The sequence below is a fragment of the Pseudorca crassidens genome, chromosome 6, assembly GCF_039906515.1.
Source record: "Pseudorca crassidens isolate mPseCra1 chromosome 6, mPseCra1.hap1, whole genome shotgun sequence".
Classification (NCBI taxonomy): Eukaryota; Metazoa; Chordata; class Mammalia; order Artiodactyla; family Delphinidae; genus Pseudorca; species Pseudorca crassidens.
In genome coordinates this window covers 72,791,336-72,814,725 of record NC_090301.1, presented here as the reverse complement: position 1 = coordinate 72,814,725, position 23,390 = coordinate 72,791,336, and the positions used below count along the sequence as shown (strand labels likewise).

Below are 23,390 nucleotides of genomic sequence, written 5' to 3'. Positions count from 1 at the left end.
TGAAATATGCATATTTTATATTTTCCCTGTTACTAGAATACTTAGTACCCTGAAAGGCTTAACAGATCAATACTGAAGACATAAAAACTTAAGGAGAAAAGTTCTAAAACGACTATAATGCATGCTATTTCTAGCTGTCATTCACTGATTACCATAAGCTTGAGTTTATCTTTCCACTGTTCTGGTTACTGATTCAAAATTAGGGGTATAGGGCTTCCCTGGTGGCGCAGTGGTTGAGAGTCCGCCTGCCGATGCAGGGGAAACGGGTTCGTGCCCCGGTCCGGGAAGATCCCACATGCCGCAGAGCGGCTAGGCCCGTGAGTCATGGCTGCTGAGCCTGCGGCGTCCGGAGCCTGTGCTCCGCAACGGGAGAGGCCACAACAGTGAGAGGCCCGCGTACTGCAAAAAAAAAAAAGAAAAAAAAAATCAAGGGTATAAGAAAACAAAATAACCCAAACATTACTTAAAAAAACACAAAGTTGGGGCTTCCCTGGTGGCGCAGTGATTGAGAGTCCGCCTGCCGATGCAGGGGACACGGGTTCGTGCCCCGGTCCGGGAAGATCCCACATGCCGCGGAGTGGCTGGGCCCGTGAGCCATGGCTGCTGGGCCTGCGCGTCCGGAGCCTGTGCTCCGCGACGGGAGAGGCCACAGCAGTGAGAGGCCCACGTACCGCAAAAAAAAAAAAAAGAAAACAAAAAAGAAACACAAAGGCAAAGGCAAATCTTTTCTTAAGAGTGCTACAATTATGAAATTTAGGAGAAAAGTACATTTAAATCAGAACAGGAGGGACATCCCTGGTGGTGCAGTGGTTAAGAATCCGCCTGCCATTGCAGGGGACATGGGTTCGATCCCTGGTCCGGGAAGATCCCACATGCCGTGGAGCAACTAAGTCCCTGCACCACAACTCCTGTGGCTTGTGCTCTAGAGCCCGCAAGCCACAACTACTGAGCCCATGTGACACAACTACTGAAGCCCGCGTGCCTAGAGTCTGTGCTCTGCAACAAGAGAAGCCACCACAGTGAGAAGCACACGCACTGCAACGAAGAGTAGCCCAGGCTCGCCACAACTAGAGAAAGCCCACACACAGCAATGAAGACCCAATGAAGCCACAAGTAAATAAATAAAATAAATAAATTTATTAAATAAATAAATAAGTCAGAACAGGACATTGCAGGAAAACATACAGCCATCTCTCTATTTCGCAGAAAAAATAAAAGTATATATGTAGTGTTTCTAAAATCAGACACTTGTGTTTGCTTGAAGAATGCCTAAAACTCATTCCAACTATTTACCATCTATAGTCTCTGAAGTTTGTTGCAGCAGGCACAACTTTTAAAATTAGATTTCTTTGACATATTTGGTCCATACTGTACAAAAAAATTAAAACACATTGGTGAAAGATGTAGACACATTTCTATAATTAAAAAAAAAAATCAATGCTACTGCCTTTGGTCCCAGGGAAAGGCCAATTAAGTAGACTATAAAAGTGAAAATAAAGCTACAGTTTTTCACTAGACACTTTGAATATTTTGCAGAACATCCTGAGTTTTTTGTAAATTCACTCATTGACTCTACTTCTATCTTTGGCCAAATTTTTTTTAAAAATAAAGTTTTTAAACAAGAAGATTTAAAATTGTATCTTTTTCAATAGTTTCTAGGGGATTCCAATTCATTTTGCTGAGCAATAAGCCATTTGAAAGCAATATTTTAGGTGGATGATGATTTATGCAAAATGCTGATGAATTAAAATTTACAAAAGTAATACATTCGAAAGTAGTTTATTGTGATGAGCCAAGATAATAAAACCCTAAATAGGTACCCTGAAATACCGTGAAAGCCCTTTGGGCCAGATGATCCATCTTTAGATATAAACAACAGTAATTAGTGGACAATTTAAGTGTTGGTTACATGTACCTATGTCAAAATTCATTGATATGTACACTTTAGATTTGTGTACTTCACTATATGTGAGTTATAACTCAATACAGAACTGAAGAAATAAAAATTTTTTAAAAACTATACTAAGATGCAATTCCTCATCTATCAGGTTGGCGAAAACTAAAATATTTAACAAAACACTGTGTGAGGCTATGGGAAAACATGTTCTCTCTCTTATGTTGCTAGTGGGAATACAAAATGATGCAACCCCCCCGTAGAAGGGAATTTGGAGTTTCATATGGATTTATCCTTTGACCAAGCAATCTTACCTATAGAAATCTACCTGAAAACTGTATTGGCCGAAGTATAAAAAGATAGGTGAACAAAGCTATTCACTGCAGCACAATTTATAATAGAAAAAGACAAGCGCAGAGATTCTGTCAATAAGTGTTCTTACCGAAATAAATTGAACTTGAATCTGATCAAGTCTCCAGATATAACTACCAATTACTGGAAATACAAGAGATAGGAAAATATGTTTAATGACACCACCAGGATGTAATCAGCAAAATCCAGACTGTAAGAAACTATAAAGGATAAACACTACAATTTCTTCAAAAATTAAATTATAAGAATACAAGAGGATGGGGCTTCCCTGGTGGCACAGTGGTTAAGAATCCGCCTGCCAATACCGGGGACATGGGTTCGAGCCCTGGTCCGGGGAGATCCCACATGGTGCGGAGCAGCTAAGTCCCTGCACCACAACTACTGAAGCCCAGGCACCTAGAGCCCGTGCTTTGCAACAAGAGAAGCCACTGAAATGAGAAGCCCGTGCACTGCAACAGAGTAGCCCCTGCTCACCACAACTAGAGAAAGTCCGTGCACAGCAACGAAGACCCAACGCAGCCAAAAATACATAAATAAAATAAAATAAATTTATATTAAAAAAAAAGGACACAAGAGGATGGAGGAAGAAACCTAAAAAATTAAAATCAATTGTAATATATGGATATTATTTAGATACTAATTTGAATAAACTTTAAGAAAAAAATTTGGAGACAATCAGGGAAATTTAACACTGATTATTTGAAATTATTAAGAAATCATGAACATTTTAATAGTAATAGTATTGTAGGGTTTGGGGTTTTATAGCCCTAATCTTTTAGAGATACTGCTGAAATATTTATGGTGAATAATATGATGTCTGAAATTTCAAAATAATCTGGTGCAGAGGGAAGTCATAGGTGGGAGTACAGAAGAAATAACGGCCAAGAGTTGTTCATAGTTGAAGCTGGATAATGTTACGTGGAGATTAATGATACCATTCACTCCAATTTTGCATATTTTTGCAATTTTCCATAATATAGTGTTTTAAAAAAAGAATTAGTAGATAGATTACTTGAGTTGGACAAGAAATATTCATTCTTGCTAAGCAAAGAAATTCAAATAAAAATAATTGTAAAGATCTCTTTTGTACTTAAACTGGGAATGAACAGTTAACATATAATGTACCAAAAATTGGTCTCAATTTTCAGCCCACATCTACTATTTGGCTTCAGGTTCAGTCTCAGCCTTTGAAAGACTAGATTACTCAATGTGCACATCAGTGTCTCATCTGGCATCCTGGAATTTGTGCATGATCAATAACACAGCAATTATATAGGTCACTATCACATCTAATCAGTATAACAATACCGGCCAAACGAATCAGGCAAGACTTCCTAATTTATTTTTAATTAAAAATACTATTAATTTCTTTTCAAATATAGCTAAGCATTCTAGATGTAACTTGAAGCAAAAATCTTATGTGCTTTTTAAAAAATTAATTAATTAATTAATTTTTGGCCGCGTTGTGTCTTCGTTGCTGCGCACGGGCTTTCTCTAGTTGCAGCAAATAGAGGCTACTCTTCGTTGCAGTGCACGGGCATCTCATTGCGGTGACTTCTCTAGTTGTGAAGCACGGGCTCTAGGCGCATGGGCTTCAGTAGTTGTGGCATGCGGGCTCAGTAGCTGTGGCGCACGGGCTTATTTGCTCCGTGGCATGTGGGATCTTCCCAGACCAGGGATCGAACCCATCTCCCCTGCATTGGCAGGCAGGTTCTTAACCACTGCGCAACCAGGGAAGTCCTTCTTATGTGCTTTATATGTTAACATTCTATCATTCAGCTTGAGTATGTTTACATTTAATATTGTCACAGTAAAGTGCCGTAGTAATAATGATTGTTAAAGCTGTTAATTTCATGTGCAAAAAAATGGGCATATTTAATTAGTAAAAAAAAATTGGGAGTTGACTGATAATTAATACAAATATTAAGAGAGAATGTGTTAACTATGTAACATTAAGAATAAAATATTCTTCAGTCAACACATATTTCATAAAATGTTAAACAATAATATAAGAAAGGATAACAGAGACAATATTATCATAATTCCAGTTGATGTAGGCTGTTTGATATATTAGCATTCATAACATTAAACAAAATAAATTTTAAGAATTGTATTTAATTTTCAGTTATCTAATTCCATTTAAGCCATGTATCTTTCAAGAAAAAGCCCTATTTGGGAATTGTTCACATCTTACAAGAAAAAATTAAAAGCAAAATGTCAAGTTGATATCTCTAAATTAAATGAGAAGGGAAGAGTCCAAAAATCATGAAAATGACATTCCCAATAAATCTTCCTTAAACTAGATATAATAAAAAATGAAGATTGTATAAAGGAAAGAAGACTGTTTGAAAATGATGAGGTATCCAGGACACATTTTGTTCCCACTGACCAAATTCAAAACAATGGATATTACAAAAATGCTTTCAAAGGAAAATTATTTATTATTATGAATCGATGGAGACTAAAAATGGAAGCAAAAAGCTTGTCAAAATGATTGCTACAGAATGTGAACCATTTTCAGTAGTTGATGGCAAGAGATTTTTTGAGATTTGCCAAGCTATGAATCCCAGGTACCAAGTTATTTCTAGAAAATATATAACTAAAAAGCTTCTTCATGAATGATATTCTGTGAACAAAAAGGTTATTGATGTTATTTAAAATGTCAGTTGAGAGTGATCATCCATTTAACCTCATAAATGTATAACACAGTGACCAGAGAAGCACTATAGTTAGCTGACAGTGCTAAGAAATTATTGTCCCTGAACTTAATGTCAAACTCAAAAAACCACATTAATAATTTAAAATTTTAAATATGTTTACTCTTTGATAGAAATCCTATCATCAAAGAGAAATTCACTTTGACCAAATATTGATTTTAACATTCAACGATTCCCCATTCATCCAAAATGTGCATCTGGATAGAGGAATAGATAGATGGACAGACAGATGGATGAACAGATATATAGATAATATTTGGAATATATATATGAACATATATGTACAGTCAACCTTGAACAACACAGGTTTGAACTGCATGGGTCCACTTATATGTGCACTGTTTTCACTAAACACTACAGTATCACACAATCTGCAGCTGGTTAAATCTGAGGATGTACAGCCATAGATATAGAGCAACCTTGGATTCAGAGGGCTGACTAGGAGAGCTAACTATAAATTATACACAGATTTTCTTCCAATAGATGGTCAGCACCCCTAACCCTCGCATTGCTCAAGAGTCAACTGTACACATTCCAATACTGAAAAGGGTGCAGACAAAATGTTTGTAGTGGCAACTTTACTACAACAGTACTTTGGGAGAGAACTAAAAAACATTCATACTTTTTGGCCCAGACATCCCAATCACGGGAATTTATCCACATAAAGTGTCTATGCATGAAGATATTTACGGAAACATGATTTCCAATATCACAAACTTGGATACAACCTAAATATCCAAAAATTGGAATGTGATAAGGTATTCATCTTTTTCTATTTGGAGTACTCATCACTCCTGTTTTTGTTTGGCTAATTCTTATTGTCCTTGAGATTCCAATTACAATGTTACTTCCTTGGAAAAGCCTTCCCACCCATTTAGGATCAAGTCCTGTTATTATACACAAGACAGCCTTTTTTATTGGAGTTTATATTTAATATAATTTTTTTTCAGGGCTTATTTGATAAACACTGGCTTCTCTCCTCCCTCTCTCCTGCAAATAGTACACCCCATGAGGGTAGGTGTTATATATTGTTCACCATTATGTATTCAAGGCACATAATAAGTATTTATTATATGTATCAATACATATGTGTATAGATGGTATATATACAACAGATCAGTACAGAGGTCAGAAATATGAAAATAGTTTTATTAGGATGATAGTTATGTAAGTGATTTTGCCATAAAATTTCTTTGAATAACTTTAAATTATTTTAAAGCTATATCTGAAACAAACAAATAATGCCCTACTTTTTAAGTGGTCTCCTTAGTTTGAGGAGACATAGCTCATGAATATATGGTAATTTCCCCAGAATAGGGTATCAAATGTGCCTTGAAATCATGAGAGTTGCCTTTTTAGAAAGACATTAACAATAAAAAGCTATGTAAAACTAATATAACACAAAAATATTAAATATACATGAAAGCTTGTAAATTGCTAAATATGTTGCTTTGCTAAACCAGATTTTTTAATTTAACCAAGCAATGAAAATGCTGTTTATAATGTACTCTATCATTTGCATAAGAGGGAAACATACTGCCTGAATAATCCTAAACCCATCCATGGTCCTAAAATACTGTGCACAATCACTTGCACATAAACCTCTTTCAAATCTAGTCGAGGCTCACCTCTTCTTAGATCAGGGCAAAAAGGGAATTCGAGAAAAGAGAGGCACCTGGGGGCATACTTTGTATGGTGTTGCAGAAGGAGCTTTAAATTAGATGATAATCCATGGCTAGCACTTACTAGCAATTTTTATTTTTTTTAGATTATGTTAGAAATTGTTGAAAATTAATGAGATAGCTATCTTTCTAAAAATAAAGTTGAATTCAGGCCTCATGTGGTTGTTAAGAACATTAAATGAGTAATGCATGTAGACTACATAGCACAGTGTCTGAGAGCATTCAATAAATGTTGCTATTCACAGGGCTTCCCTGGTGGCGCAGTGGTTAAGAATCTGCCTGCCAGTGCAGGGGGACACGGGTTTGTGCCCTGGTCCAGGAAGATCCCACATGCCGTGGAGCAACTAAGCCCGTGCGTCACAACTACTGAGCCTGTGCTCTAGAGCCCAGAAGTCACAACTACTGAGCCCTCAAGCCACAACTACTGAGCCTGTGTGCTGCAACTACTGAAGCCCGTGCGCCTAGAGCCTGTGTTCCACAACAAGAGAAGCCACCGCAATGAGAAGCCCGTGCACCGCAACATAGAGTAGCCCCCGCTCACCACAAATAAAGTGCACATGCAGCAACGAAGACCCAACACAGCCAAAAAAATAAAGAAACAGGAAAATAAAAATGTTGCTATTCACTATTACCAATAGTTGGAAGATTCTAAAAACTATTTAGAATGTTATTTATTTTCACATTTCATTGTAACTACCATTTTACTTTCTAGCAATTCAATTTTCCAAAACTAGAAAACACACACACACACACACACACACACACACACACACACACACACACACACACACACCCACCCACACACCTTCTAACCTTTAGCTCCGTAGAGGCAGAAGCTAATTTTTTTGCTTCGGTTAATGCATGCAATTGTTGATAGTCTACTGGTTTATACTTGGTGCTTCTCATTTCATTTTTCATACGAAATACCAGATTATCTGTTTTTCATCAAAAACAGAAAATGACAAAGAAATAGTACTATGTTATTGGAAGTCAAAATAGAATTATGGCAACATGTTGACTGCAGGTCTTATTTTTAAAGATTTTTAAGCAAATATGAGAAGTAATATATTGCAATATTTGTAGTATATTTGAACCTCAATTTCTGGAAATTTAAAAAATATTACCACTATATTCCTTGCATAAAATTACTTCTAAAAGGGCATAAAAGGAATACTTCCATTTAAGTTAGTACATTGAGAATTTTAGAAAATTATATTGTCAAGTTACAAAGTGTGACCATTCTTTTTATTTAAAATGTGTTAGTCATCAACTGTGAATATTTAAGTATCACATTCTTATGAATCAAATTAAGTAAATAGAATTTTTAAAGTCATAGCTGCATTTTTAACTTAGAAAAATTGATTTCAATTAAATACGAAAAAAGGTTGAAACTGAAACCTAAAAAATTTAATAGGCCAGATAAGATTAAAATGATACAAAATGTTTGGGCAGCCATTCTCCATCCAAGCATATAAAATGTCCTAGTTTAGTTTGATACTAACTATTTTGGTAAAGTAAAACATAGGTAGAGGATACTCTAAGGCCAAGTAGCATGAAGTATAAAAATTTGGGTAATTCAAGCATCATTGCCTCAATGATGTGAAAAATTCAGCTGTGCATTGTAAGGCGATTAAGATTTATTAAGTATATCATGGATCACATGACTGCAAGAAGCTCCCAAACGATTTAAGGACAAGCACAGGAGAGAATGGTTGGCCTGACTATTGTAGGGGAACTGGAGAAATCTTCAATGTGACCAAAAAATGAACCTTCCATTATTAAACTTTTGAAAATCAACATTCCAACTTTATATCACCAATAATCCACCATAAATCATAAAACAGGCTTAGAAGTAGAAAAAATACCTGAGGTATCATTTTTCTGAACTGTCATGAATGGTCGGTCTCTTTTATCCATGTTTTCCATATCTGTCAAGGAAACAAAAGAGAGCTAATAACATTTTACAATGTAATTTTAAAAACTGTTTTAAAGATATGTTCATTGTAGTGATTTTTGAAATAAGGTCCAGGACCGGATGCCATAACTCCATGCATTTTATTAAAATTTGTTTCTCTTTGCTCCTAGAAGCCTCCTTCCATTAGTTTTTTCTCTTTGTGCTTTTCCTGATCTTGGTTTCTCCAACCAATCTCTTATCTCTTAGTTACCCTCTCTTGGATTGTCCCAGTGACTGTAAATATTTTGTGATTAAAAAATTGTGTATGTTTTATCTTGAGTTCTTGAGAGGAAAGAAACACCTAAATTAAAGAATAAAGCAGCTAGGCAAATTACTTATTACTTCTCTTCAGCAATGCAGTACTTGTGGTGGATATGGGGATGTGCAATCCACTTCTAGAAAGCACTTGATGCTTACCTGTCACCAGCTTCAGGGTTGGACTCAGCTGCAGAGAACAGCCTTGCCCAAAGGCACACCATTCCTGGGGTAGCCTATACCCAATGACAGAGTGAGGCAAGGATGTAAAGACCCAGCAGTTTGGGCTTAATGCAGGTCACTCTGATGGGCAATATTTGCTCCAGAGCTCCCTTCGGGGTTGACCCACACTTCGTTGGACCTGCATTGAAATTGAGTTTTTTATTTGCCCAATCTTGCTTCTCCCTTCTTCCTTTCACAGGTATGGGTTCCTGATAAATATCTAGCACTCCAAACTCTGCCTCAGCGTCTCCTTCCTAAGAACCCAACCTGAGGAGCACCAAACTGAACTGACATCTTTTTATGGCACCCCCAGGGCAAGATACTAGTCAAGTGGTTCTTTAAATAACAGAACACATTTTTCATACATTTTCGTTCCATATCTACTAGGTTGAACTGATCGTGTCTAGTGGCCTTTGCAGTAACCTAAATCTTCTTAAATGGAAGAAGAAGTCACACAAGTCCATGATTTTCAGAAACTCTGCCAAGTTACCAAGAATCACGGAGATTGCTCACCAGCTTTAGGAATCTAGGGATAAACCTCAGTGTGTAATTTCTATAGGGTCTCTTGTTTTAAGCCTTTGATAATATTGACAATCCTCATAGCATCTGCCTTCTACTCATACCCATATCCTATCCATTAAGATTCTTTTTCACTCTGGAAGATTTTGCACATCTAATCTGTCCACCTGCATTGCCTCAAGCTCCCATCACCTCCTGCCTGGATGACAGAGGCATTCTACTTTGTACCTTTACAGTGCATTCTCCAAACAGCAGCCCAAGTAACCTCTTAAAAACTCTAAGCTGACCTTGTTGAATCCCTTCAATTGTACCCATACCCTTTAAGATAGTATCCAAACTTCTTTAAATGGCCTACAAGGCCCTGGATGATCTTGCCTTTGATCATCTCTCTACCCTCATCTCATTCACACATTCCAACCACACTGGTCTTTCTATTTCTCAAACATACCAAGTTCATTCTGCTTCAAGGCCTTCCCACTTGCAGTTCCCTCTGGTATTTAAGGTGAGGGCTTTGGTCATGTTGGAGACTTACTCAGTTTTCCTGGGACTCGCCCACGTATACAAGCTATTAAACTTTAGTGTGATTTTCCCCTGTTAATCTGTCTCATGTCAATTTAATTATTAGAACAACCAGAAGAACCTAGAACGGTAGAGGAAAATTCTTCTTCCCCAACACTATATGGTTCAAACTTAACTATGACCTTGATAAAATAAAATTTATATCTGAGGGCAAGACAAAAAAAATTTAAACAAAATTTTCATCTGCCTGCTTGGCCCTCTTCCCTCCCCTGCAGAGTGTACTGTGCATCTGCATTAACCAGACCTCCTCAGGAGATCACCTTTCTCCTTAATCTTTTAATGGGTTATGATGACCCACTATTAGCTTTGTAAGCACAGATCTGGATTGTGTAATCTGTCATTTGACTTATAACTCTATGTCTCAGAAATTTATATAACTGTGCTTTGACATATAACTGGTGGAACAGCCCTCAGAGCTTTCTGAAAGACTGTCTCCAGGTAATAATCTTCAGGATGGCTCAAATAAAATTGTCCATTTATTTCTAGATTGATGAATTTTTTTAAACATATTTATTGGGGTATAACTGCTTTACAATGATGCGTTAGTTTCTGCTTTATAACAAAGTGAATCAGCTATACATATACATATATCCCCATATCTCCTCCCTCTTGCATCTCCTTCCCACCTTCCCTATCTCACCCCTCTAGGTGGTCAGAAAGCACCGAGCTAATCTCTTGTGCTATGCGGCTGCTTCCCACTAGCTATCGATTTTACATTTCATAGTGTATATATGTCCATACCACTCTCTCACTTCATCCCAGCTTACCCTTCCGCCTCCCCGTGTCCTCAAGTCCATTCTCAACATCTGCGGCTTTATTCCTGTTCTGCCCCTAGATTCCTCAAAACCATTTTTTTTTTTTTTACATTCCATATATATGTGTTAGTATATGGTATTTGATTTTCTCTGACTTACTTCACTCTGTATGACAGACTCTAGGTCCATCCGCCTCACTACAAATAACTCAATTTCATTTCCTTTTATGGCCCAGTAATATTTCACAGTATATATGTGCCACATCTTCTTTATCCATTCATCTGTCAATGGACACTTAGGTTGCTTACATGTCCTGGATATTGTAAATAGTGCTGCAATGAACATTGTGGTACATGACTCTTTTTGAAGTATAGTTTTCTCAGGGTATATGCCCAGTAGTGAGATTGCTGGGTCATATGGTAGTTCTATTTTTATTTTTTTAAGGAACTTCCATACTGTTCTCCATAGTGGCTGTATCAATTTATATTCCCACCAACAGTGCAAGAGTGTTCGCTTTTCTCCACAACCTCTCCAGCATTTATTGTTTGTAGATTTTCTGATCATGGCCATTCTCAATGGTGTGAGATGATACCTCATTATACTTTTGATCTGCATTTCTCTAATGATTAGTGATGTTGAGCATCCTTTCATGAGTTTGTTGGAAATCTGTATATCTTCTTTGGAGAAATGTCGATTTAGATCTTCTGCTCATTTTTGGATTGGATTTTTTGTTTGTTTGATATTGAGCTGCATGACCTGCTTGTATACTTTAGAGATTAATCCTTGGTCAGATGCTTCATTTGCAAATATATTCTACCATTTGGAGGTTGTCTTTTCCTCTTCTTTATGGTTTCCTTCACTGTGCAAAACCTTTTAAGTTTCATTAGGTCACATTTGTTTATTTTTGCTTTTATTTCCATTTCTCTAGGAGGTGGGTCAAAAGGATCTCGCTGTGATTTATGTCATAGAGTGTTCTGGCTATGTTTTCCTCTAAGAGTTTGACAGTGTCTGGCCTTACATTTAGGTCTTTAATCCATTTTGAGTTTATTTTTGTCTATGGTGTAAGGGAGTGTTATAATTTCATTCTTTTACATGTAGCTGTCCAGTTTTCGCAGCACCACTTACTGAAGAGGCTGTCTTTTCTCCATTGTATATTCTTGCCTCCTTTACCAAAATTAAGGTGACCATATGTGCGTAGGTTTATCTCTGGGCTTTCTATCCTATTCCACAGATCTATATTTCTGTTTTTGTGCCAGTACCATACTGTCTTGATTACTGTAGCTTTGTAGTATAATCTCAAGTCCAGGAGCCTGATTCCTCCAGCTCCATTTTTCTTTCTCAACATTGCTTTGGCTATTCAGGGTCTTTTGTGTTTCCATACAAATTGTAAAGTTTTTTGTTCTGGTTCTGTGAAAAATGCCATTGGTAGTTTGATAGGGATTGCACTGAATCTGTAGATTGCTTTGGGTACTATAGCCATTTTCACACTGTTCATTCTTCCAAACCAAGAGCATGGTATATCTCTCCATCTGTTTGAATCATCTTTAATTTCTTTCATCAGTGTCTTATAGTTTTCTGTATACAGGTCTTTTGTCTCCTTAGGTACGTTTATTCCTAGGTATTTTATTCTTTTTGTTGCAGTGGTAAATGGGAGTGTTTTCTTAATTTCTCTTTCAGATTTTTCATCATTAGTGTATAGGAATGCCAGAGATTTCTGTGCATTAACTTTGTATCCTGCTACTTTACCAAATTCATTGATTAGCTCTAGTAATTTTCTGGTAGCATCTTTAGGATTCTCTATATATAGTGTCATGTCATCTGCAAACAATGACAGCTTTACTTCTTCTTTTCCAATTTGGATTCCTTTTATTTCTTTTTCTTCTCTGATTGCTGGGGCTAAAACTTCCAAAACTATGTTGAATAATAGTGGTGAGAGTGGACAACCTTGTCTTGTTCCTGATCTTAGTGGAAATGGTTTCAGTTTTTCACCATTGAGAACAATGTTGGCTGTGCGTTTGTCATATATGGCCTTGTCATATATGGCCTTTATTATGTTGAGGAAAGTTCCCTCTATGCCTACTTTCTGAAGGGTTTTTATCATAAATCGGTGTTGAATTTTGTCAAAAGCTTTTTCAGCATCTATTGAGATTATCATATGGTTTTTATCCTTCAATTTGTTAATATGGTGTATCACATAGACTGACTTGCATATATTGAAGAATCCTTGCATTCCTGGGATACACACCACTTGATCATGGTGTATGATCCTTTTAATGTGCTGTTGGATTCTGTTTGCTAGTATTATGTTGAGGACTTTTGCATCTATGTTCATCAGTGATATTGGCCTGTAGTTTTCTTTCTTTGTGGCATCTTTGTCTGGTTTTGGTATCAGGATGATGGTGGCCTCTAGAATGACTTTGGGAGTGTTCCTCCCTCTGCTATAGTTTGGAAGAGTTTGAGAATGATAAGTGTTAGCTCATCTCTAAATGTTTGATAGAATTCGCCTGTGAAGCCATCTGTTCCTGGGCTTTGTTCGTTGGAAGATTTTTAATCACAGTCTCAATTTCAGTGCTTGTGATTGGTTTGTTTATATTTTCTATTTCTTCCTGGTTCAGTCTCTGAAGGTTGTGCTTTTCTAAGAATTTGTCCATTTCTTCCAGGTTGTCCAATTTATTAGCATAGAGGTGCTTGTAGTAATCTCTCATGATCCTTTGTATTTCTGCAGTGTCAGTTGTTACTCCTCCTTTTTCATTTCTAATTCTGTTGATTTGAGTCTTCTCCCTTTTTTTCTTGGTGAGTCTGGCTAATGGTTTATCAATTTTCTTTATCTTCTCAAATAAGCAGGTAGGTTTATTTGAGCTATAGCTCAATAAGCTTTTACTTTTACTGATCTTTGCTGTTGTGTCCTTCATTTCTTTTTCATTTATTTCTGATCTGATCATTATGATTTCTTTCCTTCTGCTAACTCTAGGGTTTTTGTTTTTTGGTTTGTTCTTCTTTCCCTAATTGCTTTAGGTGTAAGGTTAGGTTCTTTATTTGAGATGTTTCTTGTTTCTTGAGGTAGGATTGTATTGCTACAAACTTCTCTCTTAGAACTGCTTTTGCTGCATCCCATAGGTTTTGGGTCGTCATGTATTCATTGTCATTTGTTTCTAGGTATTTTTTTATTTCTTCAGTGATCTCTTGGTTATTAAGTAGTGTATTGTTTAGCCTCCATGTGTCTGTATTTTTCACAGATTTTTTACTGTAATTGACATCTAGTCTCATAGCATTGTGGTTGGAAGATACTTGATACGATTCCAATTTTCTTAAATTTTCCAAGGCTTGATTTGTGACCCAAGATATGATCTATCCTGGAGAATGTTCCATGAGCCCTTGAGAAGAAAGTGTATTCTGTTGTTTTGGATGGAATGTACTATAAATATCAATTAAGTCCATCTTATTTAATGTATCATTTAAAGCTTGTGTTTCCTTATTTATTTTCATTTTGGATGATCTGTCCATTGGTGAAAGTGGGGTGTTAAAGTCCCCTACTATGATTGTGTTACTGTTGATTTCCCCTTTTATGGCTGTTAGCATTTGCCTTATATATCGAGGTGCTCCTATTTTGGGTGCAAAAATATTTAAAATTGTTATATCTTCTTCTTGGATTGATCTCTTGATCATTATGTAGTGTCCTTTGTCTCTTGTAATAGTCTTTATTTTGTCTGATATAAGAAGTGCTACTCCAGTTTTCTTTTGATTTCCATTTACATGGAATATCTTTTTCCATCCCCTCACTTTCAGTCTGTATGTGTCCCTCGGTCTGAAGTGGGTATCTTGTAGATGGCGTATATACGCATCTTGTTTTTGTATCCATTCAGCCAGTCTATGTCTTTTGGTTGGAGCATTTAATCCATTTACATTTAAGGTAATTATCAATATGTATGTTCCTATGACCATTTTCTTAATTGTTTTGGGTTTGTTATTGTAGGTCTTTTCCTTCTCTTGTATTTCCTGCCTAGAGAAGTTCCTTTAGCATGTGTTGTAAAGCTGGGTTTTTGGTGCTGAATTCTTAGCTTTTGCTTGTCTGTAACGGTTTTAATTTCTCCGTCTAATCTGAATGAGATCTTTGCTGGGTAGAGTGATCTTGGTTGTAGGTTTTTCCTTTTCATCACTTTAAATATGTCCTGCCACTCCCTTCTGGCTGGCAGAGTTTCTGCTGAAAGAGCAGCTGTTAATCTTATGGGAATTACCTTGCATGTTATTTGTCATTTTTCCCTTGCTGCTTTTAATAATTTTCCTTTGTATTTAATTGTGGATAGTTTGATTAATATGTGTCTTATTGTGTTTCTCCTTGGATTTATCCTGTATGGGACTCTCTGTGCTTCCTGGATTTGATGGACTATTTCCTTTCCCGTATTAGGGAAGTTTTCAACTATAATCTCTTCAAATATTTTCTCAGTCCCTTTCTTTTTCTCTTCTTCTGGGACCCCTATCATTCGAATGTTGGTGCATTTAATGTTGTCCCAGATGTCTCCAAGACTATCCTCAATTGTTTTCATTCTTTTTTCTTTATTCTGCTCTGCAGTAGTTATTTCCACTATTTTATTTTCCAGGTCACTTATCCGTTCTTCTGCCTCAGTTATTCTGCTACTGATTCCTTCTAGAGAATTTTTAATTTCATGTATTTTTTGTTCATCATTTATTGTTTGCTCTTTCGTTCCTCTAGGTCCTTGTTACAAACATTTCTTATATTTTCTCCATTCTATTTCCAAGGTTTTGGATTATTTTACTATCATTACTCTGAATTCTTTTCAGGTATACTGCTTATTTCCTCTTCATTTGTTTGGTCTGGTGGGTTTTTACCTTGCTCTTTCATCTACTGTGTGTTTCTCTGTCTTCTCATTTTGCTTAACTTACTGTGTTTGGGGTCTACTTTTCACAGGATACAGGTTCGTAGTTCCCGTTGTTTTTGCTGTCTGCCCCCAGTGGCTAAGTTTGGCACAGTGGGTTGTGTGGGCTTCCTGATGGAGGGGACTAGTGCCTGTGTTCTGGTGGATGAGGCTGGATCTTGTCTTTCTGGTGGGCAGGACCACGTCTGGTGGTGTGTTTTGGGGTGTCTGTGACCTTATTATGATTTTGGGTGGCCTCTCTGCTAATGGGTTGGGTTGTGTTCCTGTCTTGCTAGTTTGGCATGGGGTGTCCAGCACTGGAGCTTGCTGATCATTGAGGGGAGCTGGGTCTTAGCATTGAGATGGAGATCTTGGGAGAGCTTTCACCATTTGATATTACATGGAGCCAGGAGGTCTCTGGTGGACCAATGTCCTGAACTTGGCTCTTCTACCTCAGAGGCACAGGCCTGACACCCAGCCAGAGCACCAAGATACTGTCAGCCACATGGCTCAGAAGAAAAGGGAGAATAAATGAAAGAAAAAAAAGAAAATAAAAAGTTATTAAAATAAAAAATAAGAAAATTATTAAAAATAAAATAAATTAAAAATAAAAAAAAAGAAAGGAGAGCAGCCAAACCAAAAAACAAATGCACCAAAGATAACAAGTGCTAAAAACTATACTAGAAAAGAAACAACAACAACAAAAAATGGACAGACAGAACACTAGGACAAATGGCAAAAGCAAAGCTATATGGACAAATCACCCTAGGAAGCATACAAATACACACTCACAAAAAGAGAAAAAGGAAAAAAATATATACATCTATATATTAAAAAAAAAAGGGAAGAGAGCAACTAAATCAATAAAAAAATCTACCAATGATAATAAACTCTAAATAGTAAACTAAGATAAACATAAAAGCAGAAAGCAGTCAGTTGCATAGAGCAAACCCCAAGTCTACAGTTGCTCCCAAAGTCCACCGTCTCAATTTTGGGATGATGGTTGTCTATTCATGTATTCCACAGATGCAGGGTACATCAAGTTGATTGTGGAGATTTAATCCGCTGCTCCTGAGGCTGCTGGGAGAGATTTCCCTTTCTCTTCTTTGTTCACACAGCTCCTTGGGTTCAGCTTTGGATTGGCCCTGCCTCTGCATGTAGGTCACCTGAGGGTATCTATTCCTGCCCAGACAGGATGGTGTTAAAGTCACAGCTGATTAGTGGGCTCTGGCTCACTCAGGCCGGGGGGAGGGAGGGTTACAGAATGCGGGGCGAGCCTGTGACAACAGAGGCTGGCATGACATTGCACCAGGCTGAGGTGTGCCATGTGTTCTCCCGGGGAAGTTGTCCCTGGATCCCGGGACCCTGGCAGTGGCAGGCTGCACAGGCTCCCTGGAGGGGAGGTGTGGATAGTGACCTGTGCTCGCACACAGGTTTCTTGGTGGCTGCAGCAGCAGCCTTAGCGTCTCATGCCTGTCTCTGGTGTCCTCGCTGATAGCTGTGGATGGCACCCGTCTCTGGAGCTTATTTAGGTGGCACTCTGAATCCCCTCTCCTTGCGTACCACAAAACAAAGCGGCAAGAAAAAGTCTCTTGCCTTTTAGGCAGTTCCAGACTTTTTCCCGGACTCCTTCCTGGCTAGCTGTGGCGCACTAGCCCCCTTCAGGCTGTGTTCATGCAGCCAACCCCAGTCCTCTCCCTGGGATCTGACCTCCGAAGCCTGAGCCTTAGCTCCCAGCCCCTGCCCACCCCAGCGGGTGAGCAGACAAGCCTCTCGGGCTGGTGAGTGCTGGTTGGCACCGGTCGTCTGTGTGGGAATCTCTCCACTTTGCCCTCTGCACCCCTGTTGCTGTGCTCTCCTCCATGGCTCCAAAGCCTCCCCTCGCCGCCACCCCCCATCTCTGCCAGTGAAGGGGCTTCCTAGTGTGTGGAAACTTTTCTTCCTTCACAGCTCCCTCCCAGAGGTGCGGGTACCATCCCTATTTTGTCTCTGTTTTTGTCTCTGTTTTTCCTTTCTTCTTTTGCCCTATCCAGGTACGTGGGGAGTTTCTTGTCTTTTGGGAGGTCTGAGGTCTTCTGCCAGCATTCAGTAGGTGTTCTGTAGGAGTTATTCCACATGTAGATGTATTTCTGGTGTATCTGTGGGGAGGAAGGTGATCTCCAAGTCTTACTCCTCCGCCATCTTGAAGGTCTCCTGACAACTTGTTACGGAGTCCACGCTCATTCTGCTCGCTGCACGACAGGCCAATAAATCGGGAGACAAGGTGTTGAGGCAAGGAATATGGCTTTATACCTAGATTGACTATCAATTAATTTTTTCATTGACATATGCATGGTGTAGTTGGCAGGGTATCAGAAAAAAACGCCAGAGGACACTTGGAGTCTACGCCGAATGAAGACTTGATACCAGCATGGATCCACTGAGCCCCACCAGCTTCTCAGTACTCCTCAGGTGTTCCAATGAGTACCCCTGATATCCAGATCTCATTGCTTTTAAATGATGATTATAAAAATTGTATTTGAGCTGTTTTTACGAAGGACTTGGAGTCTTAGGGGGTACAGTTGAATTGCCTAGGCAGAGACCTAGGGTGATCTGAGTAGGAGTCCCAGGAAATCATGGGTGGCTGGTTTTGTTAACTTTGGCTTAAATTGAAAAAAAAAAAAAAAAAGTTGACGTTTGATCTGAACAAAATATTGTTAGTGAAATGAGAGACTGAATTATTCATCTCCAAAACACAAGGCACATTTGCTCATTCCAGCCACAAGGTGTTCTCAGGTGATTGAGAACCTAGCAGAAGTGTCTGAAGATTAATCCTCATGATGTACAGTGGTCTTACAGGGTAGCCCCACTATAACTATTAAGTAAATACTGCTCTTCCAGGGACACACGACATAAAGAATGGTCTTCAGTGCTCTGAGCACCTGCAGCAGTTTTAGACTGCTGGAGGTAGAAATAGAGATACATAAAATGAATAGATGCAAGGGCAACTCCTTGGGGAGCTAGACTCAGAAGCAGCACACATTCAATCCACTACACTGTCCTCAGAACATTGTTCAGATGATAGCTCATATCTAAATTAGGCTCCCTGTATTACTCAGCCATAAAAAGAAACGAAATTGAGTTATTTGTACTGAGGTGGATGGATCTAGAGTCTGTCATACAGAGTGAAGTAAGTCAGAAAGAGAAAACCACATACTGTATGTTAACACATATATATGGAATCTAAAAAGAAAATGTTTCTGAAGAAGGTAGGGGCAGGACAGGAATAAAGATGCAGATGTAGAGAATGGACTTGTGGACACGGGTAGGGGGAAAGGTAACCTGTGACAAAGTGAGAGAGTGGCATGGACATATATACACTACCAAATGTAAAATAGATAGCTAGTGGATAGCAGCCTCATAGCACAGGGAGATCAGCTTGGTGCTTTGTGACCCCCTAGAGGGGTGGGATAGGGAGAGGGGGTGGGAGATGCAAGAAGGAGGGGACATGGGGATATATGTATATGTATAGTTGATTCACTGTGTTATACAGCAGAAACTAACACACCATTGTAAAGCAATTATACTCCAATAAAGATGTTACAAAAAAAAAAAAAAAGAACTGTAACAGAACTTTGGCTCCTACATATCCAGAAATTCTGTCTTGGAAAAAAATAAAAATGAATGTACTCAGGATGCTTTGCTTATTAAAAAAAATAAATAAATAAAATAAATAAATTAGGCTCTCAAATTGATCATGGGAAATTGTTCCTCAAAGGTGAAGTAGCTCCCTTGAGGACGGCTACCTATGGGGATTCCAGCTGGGTTTATGCATGCTTGCAAGTACTTATTAATACTTAGTTGGGAATTAAAGTGAAATGGAGCAAGACCCTATGGGGCCTTCCCATGACAAAATAACCCCCTACCCCATGTCCTCTGCCTGCCTCTTGTCTGCAGAAAAACTTTAGCCAAAGAATAAATTGAATAAATTTAATCAGACAAATGAGAAAATGCAGAAGCAAAGGAAAGCAATAAAACAGGACATAATAGCTTAGTCATTAAACAAAGTCAAGGACATTTAGTTCCTCTTCAAGGGCTATAGATAATATTCTGAGCCATATCCTTTGAGCTGTTTTGTAGATACTGAAACCCCCACCAGGTGGAAGAATTTAACTACATGATGACCAGACATAAGCCATGACATAATTGTGACACAATTCTCACAATTGTGAGAACTGGCCTCAAGGAAATGGGAACAAATTGATCCTGTGACTGAAGATTAGCTGTAATTAAAACAATCAAGATGATACTGATCAGACCACTGCATGACTAATTTCAAGATGACTGTCGGAGCTGACTGTGTGCTGTTCTGCATGTAGCCCCTTCCCTCTGCCTATACACCCCTGAAATTCCCCTTTAAAAGATCTTGCCCACTGATCAACAGTGGGGAGTTGGTCTTTGGACATGAGTCTGCCTTCTCTCTCAGTTGCTGGCCTCCTGAATAAAGCAAACTTTCCTTTTTACCAATACTTGCCTCTCAAGTATTGGCTTCAAGGGGCGAGCAGCCAGACCTGAGTTCAGTAACAAAAGGAAATTCCTCCCTGAAATGGCCAAGATGGGGTTCTTTTGGCACTCCAAAACTGATTTTTGGATACAGAGTTAGAGAAAGCCAGCAGAAGGTAAGTTCTTACCATGGCAGTCTCCTGGATCTCTGCCTGCAGGGTCTACTATAAACAAGAGAGGTAAGAGTTTTCTTCATTTCTAAAATTAGATTATCAGGAGAAAATATTTGTAGGGCTAGATGCTTGGATCTTCTGAATTGGAAAAACTTTTAAATTGTTAAAATTTTAGAAAGCTATTGAAACTGTGCAACTCAGATTGGGACTCAAACTCAGCCAAAACCCAGATTGGGACTTGAACCCATTTTATGGTCTTTTAATTGAGATCACACACCTGGTCTCAGGACTTAATGAAGCTCAGGTTCTTGATGTCTCATCACAGAAGGAATTCAGAGAGAGACAAAGTGATAGGTAAGAAGTGGCTTTATTTAGAGAGAAAAACACTCCACAGAGTGTGGGCCTTCTCAGAAGGTGAAAGGCCCTGAAGTATGGCTTGGTTAGTTTTTATGGGCTGGGTAATTTCATAGGCTAAAGAGCAGGAGGATTATTTCAACTATTTTGGAGAGGGGGTGGAGATTTCCAGGAATTGGGCCACTGCCCACTTTTTGATCTTTGATGGTCACCTGGGAACTGTCATGGCACTGGTGGGTCTGTCACTTAGCTTATGCTAATGTATTATAATGAGAATATAATGAGGCTCAAGGTCCACTGGAAGTCAAATCTTCTGCCATATTGGACCTAGTTGGTTCTAACCAGTTTTTGTCATGTCCTATGGCTATGTCATTCTTTTAAAAGTTGTGCCCTGCCTCCTTCCCTCCTGTTTCACTATAATCTTAAAATATTGTACCTATTTAAATTGATATACAGAAGTCCCAAAAGGCTTCAAAATGTGAAAATAGCCTCATTGAAGGATTTGTTGTAGCAGGCTAATGAAAGATTAAAGATATAAAATGTACCTAAAAGCAAACAAAAATTATGACAGATGTAACTACTGCTCCCCTCTATTCTCCTTTATTTGAGTGCTCATTCTAGTAATCCTCTGAATTGCCATTCCTCTCTGAAGAGACTATTAAATGGTTACCTTTAAAAACAGGATCACCTGAGGCTACAGGTGAGCCTCTTCAGACCATACTGAGACCATACTGAGGGCCATAAAGAATTTCTTAAACCCAGGGCAGATCCTCAAAATTTTTTGTAAATAGATTATTGAGATGGGAGGGCACTGGTCTGACTAAACTGACCATAGCTGATATTCAGATCTTGTTAGAATTTTTTGTTTTGGCCTTCTCCTCTATGCTAAATAAAGGAAAGAAAAACATTCCAACCTAAGTGAATGTGTCTATCAGTCCTTTGATATCATTGAGGTGGCCACCCAATTCTTTGAGGAATTAAAACTAAGTGTCCTGGTTTTACAAATCTAAAGAGCTGTGGATCCAGAGACAATTCAAAGCGCACCAATCTTTTTACCACTCCCCAAACCTTCCCTATGTATCTTAAGATAATTTTTAAGTAAAAAATTCTGGCCTTAAGAGAACAGTCTTCCTAGGAGGAACTTGCATTAATCCTCCTATGCCTTTGAGATGTAAATGTTCTACCTGGTCTTCTCCAGGAACTCTTATCTAGGCCATCTTTTAAAAATGCAAATTTCAGGAAGGTAACTCTTATTAAAAACAAAAGGGCAATAGGTAATTCAGAACTTGAATTGTTAAGGACAAACACAAATCTTAAGTGTCTTCTCTATAAATATTAGTAAAAAGGGTTTAGCCATTTAAACAGGTTACCTTGATTTGTTCCATCTGCCAGAAACTCAATTTGAATCCAACTTCTTTTGTAACTGATGGTTTTTGTATTATTGTACCTGATTCATGGCTGAAATTTTGGAATGGAAACTATGGGGTCACTGTGTCTATTTGTGTGTTTGTGTGTATATATGTGTGTTACAGATGTGTGGTACTGCCAAAATTAATTTGTAAAAGAGCTCTATTTAATTGGCTTAAAAGGAATTAAGCACTTATATAAATACTTAGAAATAAAAAACAAACTAACCCAAATGAATTTCAGGATCACATGATCTAGGATTACATTTTAATAAATGAAAACAACTTTAAGTTTGTTGGCTTAATTAATACAGCCATGTTTTTAGAGTCATCAACATTAAATATAATACTTTTATTGTGCCTAGGTTTACTAGAAATCAAATAAGATCTTATTTCTGTTACAAAGTTTGTCAACAAGAAAAATAACTAGATATGATGAAACTTTTAAGTAAATTAAATGTAAATGAGATAAGAGTTTTTAGGTGGGCTTCCCTGGTGGCGCAGTGGTTGAGAGTCCACCTGCCGATGCAGGGGACACGGGTTCGTGCCCCGGTCCGGGAAGATCCCACATGCCACAGAGTGGCTAGGCCCAAGAGCCATGGCCACTGAGTCTGCGCGTCCGGAGCCTGTGCTCCACAACGGGAGAGGCTACAACAGTGAGAGGCCTGTGTACAGCAAAAAAAAAAAAAAAAAAAAAAGTTTTTAGGTGAATTCTTTAGGAATAATTAATGCTTTGGACTGTCTACTTAAAATAAGTTATTCCAGATTTTCAATAACTTGAAACTGCTAAATTAAGTTACATGATGTGATCATTGGATATCCAGGTCATTTCCAAATAAGATACTGGAACATTAATTACTAACGAAATGTAATTTTACCTATGTTTGTCTTATTAGAGAAAAACTAAAAATGTTTGGGCTCATTGGACATGTCTTGTACCCCACTGTGGAAAGAAATTAGGTTATAGAATATGTTCATAAGTTTGCCAATCAGGAAATGCTGGTATGACAAACAGTTCATAATTACTTGCTTCTTAGTTTTCACTAGAAACTAAGGTTTTAAGGTTAAGAATTCTTATTAAAATGTATAATTAAAACTATTAAAAATTAATAAGGAAAACATTTTTGTATGCAAGGAAAAAGAAAGTATAAG

The 23,390-nt window shown here is 38.0% G+C and overlaps 1 protein-coding gene across 12 annotated transcripts in view; it reads right to left on the bottom strand.

Moving 5' to 3' along the window:
- Positions 1–23,390, bottom strand: part of CCDC148 (coiled-coil domain containing 148) — a 337,625-nt gene that overhangs the window by 233,302 nt on the left and 80,933 nt on the right. For 5 of the 12 annotated variants that reach the window (XM_067741854.1, XM_067741858.1, XM_067741853.1 and 2 more), the window contains 2 exons: positions 8,531–8,593; positions 7,479–7,600 (listed from right to left, as the gene is read on the bottom strand). In XM_067741854.1, coding sequence (XP_067597955.1) covers positions 7,479–7,600; positions 8,531–8,593 — 185 coding nt within the window. Of the gene's footprint in view, positions 1–2,336; positions 2,390–7,478; positions 7,604–8,530; positions 8,594–23,390 lie in introns of those variants that run through there. The other 7 variants (XM_067741860.1, XM_067741863.1, XM_067741859.1 and 4 more) reach the window with 3 other exon arrangements.